The following is a 9,724-nucleotide window of genomic DNA, read 5'->3' as shown; positions in this document are numbered from 1 at the left end:
TTGGTCCTCTCCTTAAGGTACCTTCCCTGCAAAAGTTCAACATTTTTGTTTAAGTGCAGTCTAGGGTCTGTTCGAAGATTTTCTGGAAATGTATACTGTGTATACTGTATATTGTGGTCCCGTTTACAGCGATATTATGTTTTCCGTGGACAAGCTCATACTTCCTGGCCTACTGGCGCAAATTTTATACGATGACCCACTGAAATGACTAGTGGGTGCTATATCTATCGAAAAGATAAGATCCACTTTTATAATGGACTATGTCGGTCCATTCCTTAAGTACTTCCTACGCAACACTTTTGAACTTTAATCCTAATCTACATTTTTGTCTGAAAGTTCAAATGTTCAAAAAGGGTCTCAAAATTCTGAAAAGACCCTAATACATTCCGTAGATGAAAGATTCAATTCACATAGGCTGGGGGTATATCTCTGTCGGCAAATCCGGCTGATACTTTTTTACTTGTTTCGAAGCAACTTGCATTCGCTGCTTCAATTACGACGGAAAAGATTTTTCAGGTGCAGGTCCATACTTGTTGAGAAAACAGCCCGAAAGTTGTAAAAAAACCCTATGGCACCATATGTAGTGCCTGGAGAGCACGATAACTCCCGCACTAAACGATTTGGTCCAAAATTTGGCCTTCCTGTTATTTTGTCATATTTTCAGTTCGAAGATAGGCAATACCGCTCCACAACTTCCGGTAGTTTCCCCGAATATTTAAAAAAATGTTACTTAAATGGTACGCACGATATCTCTTGAACAAATTTGGTCCAAACTTTGGATCTCCTAATATATTGTCAAAATTTAGTTTAACCTTCACAAAAATTTTACATTTGTGTCTAAGTGCAGTTTAATGTCTAATCCTTTCTAAATGTATACCGATGTTGTTCGTTGTTGTCCTGCTTACAGCGGTATAATGTTTTCCGTGGACAAGTCCACGATGACCCACTGAAATGACTTGTGGGTGCGATATCTATCGAAAATATATGACTCCCAAAATAAGATCCACTTCCATAATGGACTATGCGGTGCATTCCTTTAAGTCTGTTACTACCGTCAACATGGTCTTCTCACCGTTTACCGCCAGACCCACTTTAGCATATTCTCCTTCGACCTTCATAAAGGTATCAGTTAATTCTTTTACTGATCGTCCCATGAGGTCTATATCATCAGCATAAGCAAGTAACATGTGGCTATTGGTGTAGATTGTGCCACTTCTTCTGACGTTTGCATCTCGTATAACCTTTTCCAGCTGGATGTTGAAGAGATCACACGAAAGGCTGTCTCCTTGTCTAAAACATATTTTGGTACAAAACTCTTCGGAGAAGGTTCTTTCCTATTTTAACTGAGGATCTCGTGTCAGTTAAAGTCATTTTACAAAGCCGGATGAGCTTTGCCGGGATAGCAAATTCAGACATGGCTTGAACGCAGCGGGCTGTCGAAGGCTGCTTTATAATCGATAAAAAGGTGGTAGGTGTCGATCTGCATCTCTTGGGTCTTCTCCAGGATTGTAGGGTAAATATCTGGCCAGTGGTGGACTTGCCAGGTCTAAAGCAATGTCGTGCTTTGATATTGTTAAAGTTACGAAGTTTTTCGGCAATTCACACACACACGATCCGAACGCAACGAAAGGGCACACAAATGTTTTGATTTGTTTTTGCATACAACGTTACTAACACACTGTCAAAAGTTGCAAATATTGAGAATTTTGTGTGCCCTCTATGCTATGCTTTAGACCACAGCCGACCAAGAAGAGCGAGCGCTTAAATTGTTTATGTGTGGGTAAAATTACACTGACAGAACAGGGTGATTATTTTCTTATTGAGTGTGAAATGAAAAATATATTGTTGGCGCGTTCGCTTTGTATGACTTAAATTAAAAATAATATAAATAACTTCATAATTTAAAAAGTATTTTTCTTCATATGTTATTTTTTTGAGAGAAAAAACAAATTGTATATAAAAATGATTTTTTAAGACTTTCTAAGCATACATACATTTTTATTGTTGCATTGCAGACGAGGCATTCTGCGTCATTAAAAATATTAATACAAAACAAAAAATCATTTTCAAATTCTTCCCTCCACATATTTGCTGTACAACTGCAACATGTTTTCAGTGTACCCACAAAAAAAAAAAAAAAACAAATAAAGCGGCATCAACCTGCTTGCATGACATTCAGTACAAGACTGAAGTAAAAAATCAAAACATTTGCTCTCTTACTTTGCGTTCGGGTCGCGTGTGTGTGATTTGCCGAAAAACTTCGTAACCATATCAATACCAACGAACGGGTTTGGTCTAAAGCCGCATTGGTATGGTCCAATTATTTCGTTGACCATAGGCTTTAGTCGTTCGCACAATATCCCTGACACGATCTTGTAGGCAATAGGGAGTAGACTTATGCCCCTATTGTTAGAGCATACAGTCTTATCTCCTTTGTTGTGGACGGGGCACAGGATATTTAGGTTCCAATCGTCGGGTACTCGTTCTTCCTGCCAGATGGTGCTAACTAGCTGATGAATACACCTTATCAGCGTATCGCCTCCGGTTTTGAATAGCTCTGCTGGTAAGCCATCGGCTCCTTCTGCCTAATTATTCTTTAGCCGATTTATTGCTGTCTTTACCTCACCTTGCCTGGGCGGTTTACATTCAATACCATCCTCTAGGATTGGGTCTGTGGTATCTTCATCGTCTTCGCTGCTATTGGATACCAACAGTTTTGAAACATTTATTTCCATATCCTGAGCACACTATCTGTATCAGTTACCAAATTACCTTGCTGGTCTCTACAGGAGGATATTCCTGTACCAAAGCCATCAGTTTGATGCTTGACTCTTTGATAGAATTTTCGGACTTCATTCTGGTTCCTGTACATTCCGATTTTTTTCACACTCCCGCTTTTCCATCTCCCTCTTTTTCCTGCGGAAAAGACGTTTCTCCTCTCTCCTTTTCTCCCGATACCTCTCTCGTGCGCTACGCGTTGCTACCGATTGTAAAGTAGGCCTATATGCCGCATTTTTCTCTTCGGTAGCAGCACGACACTCCTGATCATACCATGTATTCTTTGGTGAGGTCTCTGGTATCCAAGTATGGATTTTGCGGCTGTTTGCATGAAGTGGGCAATACTTTGCCATTGCGCTGATATGTTATAGGGATGATGAGTGCTTTGATTAAGCAATTGGGCTAGTTGAGTGGAATATTCTTTTTCGCAGATCATGGTCCTTAAAACGTTTGCGGGGTCGTCAACTTTTGAGGGTTTTCTAGGGGAGGGTTACAAAATCTCAAGATTTTAACGTTCTTATCGGTGAACGCGCGGCACATTTTAGATTACTACCTTTAACGGGTGTTAAAGGCAGCTACCCCAGGTGACACCACGGGGAGGTCAGTGTCCACTTGAGATGAAAGAGGGACCTAGATAAATCCTGGAATTTGCCATGTTAAAGCCGGTCGGGACCGTTCCTTGATATCTCTCATCCCCTACGTCACCCAAAATTGAGAGGGTTGCTTCTGTTAAATGTGAAATCGTGGTCACAGTGATAAGTAGTCCCCTACGTTACCCGAACTTCCTCTGTCTCCCATACCAATTGATAGGGTTGCTTCCGTTCAATGTGAGATCGTAGTCACAGTGATAAGGCCAGTTCATCTGGTGTACAAAGTTGGAACCCAAATGGCTATTCCGTTCGTGTTATTGTGTGCAACAACCTGCTACGTTGGCGGAACAGTTCGTGTTATGTGTGAGACATTAGTTAACATTCACACTGGCGGGTCATTGGATGACATTATCCTCGTCTTATGTGGATATGACAATACAAGACATCAAACCTATAGTTGAATACTACCCACTTCGTTCTTCCCTGGTCCAATATAGCAGAGCGTAACACATGTATATATTTTCGCTCCATCACACACATGAAGAAAATTCTCACATCTTTAATAAATATGTATACCCCGAATTACATGTAGGGCCTGTATGTATTAGGCACTACCTTTCATTGTGCACAAAAAAAAAAATTATCTAAAAATTGCAAAATTGATGACTAATCATTTGCCATAAATCTTTTCATTACTCGTTCATTCAGACATTGGATTCTGCAAAAGCAGCTCCTAATTTCTCAGAAATCCTCGTCTACAAACGATGTCGGAATGAAAAAGCAACAACAATTATTTTTTTTAACGATTTTATTTTTGACATGTTAAAGAAATGATAAAACATTACGGCATTTGTTTATGTGTGGGTGTGAACCGATTGTTACGTGTTCTTGTTTTCTATTCATTCATTCCTGGCTTCTAAACTGATAAGAAATATAAGAATGTTGTTAGAGTCTTTGCTCGCTGCTGACAACATCATAAGAACTCAGCCACTAAGCATTTATAGAAGTTGAAATAAAAATGTATGTGGGTGTGTTTGTGTACACGTGTGTCCAATTTTTTTTTTGTTCTTCTTTCATCGTGTTGATAATGGATTCTGATGTTCTGGGATTCATGTTGTTGTACAAATGCTGCTGAGTAAACATTTTAAATTTGTAACAGCAGACAAACACCCGCCAATGTCCATTTGCCAGCCTTTTCCTTGGTCTTCAAATTAAATGTCCAAACATAAGTGGGACCACGTTGTCTGAAATGGATAAAGAAAAAAAAATAAAATAAAACAGAAAAGTAAATGCAAGAAGGCATTAGACAGTCAAAAGTAAAATCACAAAAAAGGGAAATTTGGGGGAAAATTACACAAAGAATGAAACTAAATCTCAACAGATTTTAGCACAGCTCGCCAGTCAGCCAACCAGCCAGTCATCGGCTGGGAAACAAAACCCAAATTGTTGTATTTTTTTGGAGATTTACATCAGATGGGACGAGTTGATAAAAAAAAAGAAAAACAATCCCTACAAAATAATAATGGACTGGAAAGTGCTTTTGCCAAATGGCCAATCATTCAAAATTTTCTCACACACATAGACAATAGAATGAATCGGCGGATGACACCATTTTTGCTTTTGATGAATAAAGAAAATAGAAACAAAATATATTTTTTCTGATGTTTTTTTTTTTTTTTGTTATAAAGCTTAAATTTAAATTGTCTCGACTAGGATAAAATTGAACTAAAATCTCTTTTCATGGTGTTGTTTTTTGAAATAAATAACTGTGTCCATCATCAATGAATGTGTGAGGGTTCAATGGACGATTTCGTAAGGGTTCATAGATTTGTTTCAATAATTACCAAAAGATTGATTACACATAACCACGAACTCTCTACTTAGGCACACGTTATCGAAGTCAAAAGTCACTTTTCGATCTTCCGAATTTTAAGTTAACTAAAATTGAACTGAAACTGAAACTGACGAAAATTGATTTTTTATCGAATGAAAATTGACTTTTTATACCGATTTGTCAACACTGGGTTTTATATCAAAACTTGTCATATAAAAAATCGGAAAGCATGGAAATTCGTGGACCAATAAAAATCTACTTTTCGAATCCCGAAGGACAGATTCGCCGTGAGTCGAACTTCCGAGTTATGACGTGATGATGTTTCTGCTAAAGACCCTGTAAAGCATCTGAAATTAGCGAAAAATCTTTTTAGTGGTTACAAAATAACCAGATATTTCGCGCGACATGCCTTTGTTAAAATAATGGGTGGGAAAGGAGGTTTGTAATGAGGATTTTTGCTGGGTAAAAGTACCACAGCTTCGAAATGTTCTGCAAAAAATATCGCTCAGGAAATTTTATGTACGACTCTCATTGACAGCTAATCGATTTTGTTGCGTTTTCATGGTAATTTTTTACATTTGCCTTGTTTTGCCCAGGATTTATGTTATGTCTTATATCTCAAGTGGGCACTGATCTTCCCGTGGTTTCACCTGGGGAGCTGCCTTTGATATCCGTTAAAGGTAGCGAACTAACATGTGCGGCGCGTTCACCCATAAGAACGTTAAAAATTTGGTTTCTTACTCGCTTGCTTCAATGTCCTTTTCGTCCCTTATTTTAAGAACCGCTATAAAAGTACCATAATATGACGGTCTTCAGCTTCGAAATGTTCTGTAAAAATGTCGCTCAGGAAGTTTTATGTACGACTCTCATTGACAGCTAATCGATTTTGTAGCGTTTTCATGGTCATTTTTAACATTTGTCCTGCCTTGGCTCAGAAAAAAATATGCCCAGGATTTATGTTGGTGCCTCTTTTATCTCAAGTGGACACTGATCTTCTCGTGGTGTCACCTGGGGAGCTGCCTTTAACACCCGTTAAAGGTAGTGAGCTAAAATGTGCCGCGGGTTCACCCATAAGAAATTTGGTTTCTAACTCGCTTGCTCCAATGTCCTTTTCGTCCCTTATTTTAAGAACCGCTATAAAAGTACCATAAGATGACGGTCTTCAGCTTCGAAATGTTCTGCAAAAATGTCGTTCAGGAAATTTTATGTACGACTCTCATTGACAGCTAATCGATTTTGTAGCGTTTTCATGGTCATTTTTTATATTTACCCTGTTTTGGCTCAGAAAAAAATATGCCCAGGATTTATGTTGGTGCCTCTTTTATCTCAAGTGGATACTGATCTTCCCGTGGTGTCACCTGGGGAGCTGACTTTAATATCCGTTAAAGGTAGTGAACTAACATGTGCGGCGCGTTCACCCATAAGAACGTTAAAACATGGGTTTGGGCGCCGGGTTATTAACCCTCTCCTAGAAACGAAAGAAAAGAAAAACAAATCCCTCTAAAGTAGACGAACTTCGCAAACGTTTTGCGAATCTGTACCTGGAATGTTCGCACTCTTTATAGAGAAGGTGCATTTTACGCATTGACAGATGTACTTGAAAAGTACGAGGCCGACATTACTGCCATACAGGAAATATGATAGATTGGGAACGGCGTCACAACAAAACCTAAAAGTGACGCACATTATAGCCATGACACAAAGCCTTTGTTTGGTTGCGGATTTGTACTTGGTCGGAGATTAAAACATCTGGTCTCCAGCTTCACCCCAGTGAATGAAAGACTCGCTGCAATTCGATTAAAAGCAAAATTCTTCAACATAATCTTTATTTGCGCTCGTGCTCCCACTGAAGATAACAACGAACAGATCAAAGATATATTTTACGAGCGCTTAGAAGAAGCGTATGACCGTTGCCCTGCCCATGACATTAAAATTATTCTAGGCGATTTTAATGCCAAAATTGGAGAGGATAATATCTTTGGCCCAATCACAACTGATAGCCAGCATATTCCACTTAAAGCAGTGGCAAAGCATTGTCCACTCCATGCAAACAACACAAAATCCATACATGGTTACCATAGACCTCCGCCAGAGAACACATGCTACCGAAGAGAAAAATACGGCATATATGGCTACTCTACAGTCAGTAGCAATGCACGAGAGCAGGAGAGAGTTATCAGAAGAAAAGGAGAGAGGAGAAACGTATTTTGAGCAGGAAAAATGGATAAATGGAAAAGCGGGAGTGTGAAAAAATCGAGATTTACAAGAGCCAGAATGAAGTCCGAAAATTCTATCATAGAGTGAAACATCAAACTGATGGCTTTGGTAAAGGCACATCCTCGTGTAGAGACGAGCAAGGAACTTTTTTAACAGATACACAGAAAAAAATTTTAGCCATTTGATAAAATAATTCAAAGATTTATCAAAAATTTATCGATTTTCCGGCGATAAAAAATTTTCATTTTGACAAAATTCGATAAAATTTTTTGATCACAAAGTAAAAATACTACTGATAAAATATTTCACATTTTGACAAAAATATTTATCAAAATATTCCACATTGTGGGGGGTTGGCGTTTTTTGTTTGGGATGACGACTTCTTTTTTGTTTTTCAAAATAGTCAGGCTTAATCCCATAGTCGTTGTTTTAATATTTTATTAAAACAACTTTAATTTATTAGTGGAAAAAAAGTTTCTTGTTGAAAAACAAGAAACATGGGAACTGATGAAGATCTGTGGCGAGATCTAAACATCGCCAATTTTTTCCCACTAATAAGTTAAAGTTGTTTTAATAAAATATTAAAACAACGACTATGGGATTAAACCTGACTATTTTGAAAAACAAAATAGAAGTCGTCATACCAAATAAAAAACGCCAACCCTCCTAAAAATTTTTTCGCGAAAGAGAAAAAATGGCACCGTATTCATAGAAGTTTTTCGTGCTCTACGCGGCTATGCGGTGGTATTTTTGATATTTGCAAAAATTGCAAAAAAGTTATAACCCCAATGTTTATTGGTAGCTATTCTAACAACCACTGAGTGCTGATACAAAATTTGGAATATTTTGATACATATTTTTGTCAATATGTGAAATATTTTATCGGTTCAATATACAGAAATCGATAAATATGTTAGTCAATATATGAAATATTTTATCAGTTGTATTTTTACTTTGTGATCAAATATTTTTATCGAATTTTTTTTATCACCGGAAAATCGATAATTTTTTTTTCTGTGTACAGACAGTGTGCTTAGGATATATAAAATGAATTGTTCATACTATTGGTATCCAATACAAGCGGAGAGAACGAAGGTATCGCAGATCCAATCCTAGAAGAAGGTATTGCAGGTATACCGCCCGTCCAATATGAGATAAAGACAACAATAAACTTGCTAAAGATTAATAAGTCAGCAGGAGCCGATGACTTTCCAGCTGAGCTGTTCAAAACAGGAGACGACTCGCTCATAAGGTGAATACATCAGCTGGTTAGCACCATCTGGCAGGAAGAATGGTACCCGAAGATAAAAAACTTGAGCATCCTGTGTCGTGTTCACCACAAAGGATATAAGACTGTATAGGGGCATAAGTGTATTGCTTGTATAGGGACATAAGTGTATAGGGACATAAGTCTATTGCTTGAATATTGTTTGAACGACTAAAGAATATAGACAACGAAATAATTGGGCCATACCAATGCAGATTTAGACCTTGCAAATCCACCATTGACCAGATATGTACCCTGCGGCAAACCCTGGAAAATACCCAAGAGTTGCAAATCGACATCTACCACCTTTTTGTCCTACGTTCAAAAGTATTTCAAGCTATGTCAGAATTTGGTAACACCGCAAAGCTCATTTGTACGATGACATTAACTGTCCTGTCCTCTGTCAAAATAGGAAAGAACCTCTCCAAAAGAGGTTTCAGACAAAAAGACAACATTTCGTGTGAAATATACAACGACATCAGTTTAGTTAAACGTACCAAGATACAACGATATCGTTGACTAGGCCACGTCATATAAATGTACAACGATGAATCCGCTAAATAGGCATATATATATACGCGCCGCCTGGCCGTATCCGCCGAAGTGGTAGGATACAATGGAGTAAGATTCCGAAGTATAAAAGAAGTATAAGGCGAAGTAGCCAGCTACTGTGGCCAGCTAATTGTAGCCAGTCACCTGCTCGTTGCCAGCTCCCTTGCTCTTGCCAGCTCTATAACAACCGTGGCCAGCTAATTATAGCCAGCTACCTGCTCTTAGCCAGCTCTATAATAACCGTGGCCAGCTATTTATAGCCAGCTACCTGCTTTTTGCCAGCTCCCCTGCTCTTAGCCAGCTCTATAATAACCGTGGCCATCTATTTATAGCCAGCTACCTGCTCTTTGCCAGCTCCCCTGCTCTTAGCCAGCTCTATAATAACCGTGGCCAGCTATTTATAGCCAGCTACCTGCTCTTTGCCGGCTCCCCTGCTCTTAGCCAGCTCCATAATAACCGTGGCCAGCTATTTATAGCCAGCTACCT

At 38.6% G+C, this 9,724-nt stretch overlaps 1 protein-coding gene across 1 annotated transcript in view; it reads right to left on the bottom strand.

Annotated features, from left to right (window-relative positions):
- Positions 1-4,161: 4,161 nt before the first annotated feature.
- The window catches only part of LOC141389569 (dynein beta chain, ciliary-like), a 93,927-nt gene continuing 88,364 nt past the window's right edge, over positions 4,162-9,724 (bottom strand). The window contains exon 23 of the mRNA XM_073961275.1: positions 4,162-4,612. Coding sequence (XP_073817376.1) covers positions 4,513-4,612 — 100 coding nt within the window. The 3' untranslated portion in view covers positions 4,162-4,512. The remainder of the gene's footprint in view (positions 4,613-9,724) is intronic.

This window comes from Musca autumnalis, unplaced genomic scaffold (assembly GCF_047663935.1).
Source record: "Musca autumnalis isolate F117 unplaced genomic scaffold, ASM4766393v1 scaffold_1, whole genome shotgun sequence".
Taxonomy (NCBI): domain Eukaryota; kingdom Metazoa; phylum Arthropoda; class Insecta; order Diptera; family Muscidae; genus Musca; species Musca autumnalis.
The sequence above is the reverse complement of the archived record's forward strand: the minus strand, read 5'-3'. Positions and strand labels throughout refer to the sequence as shown.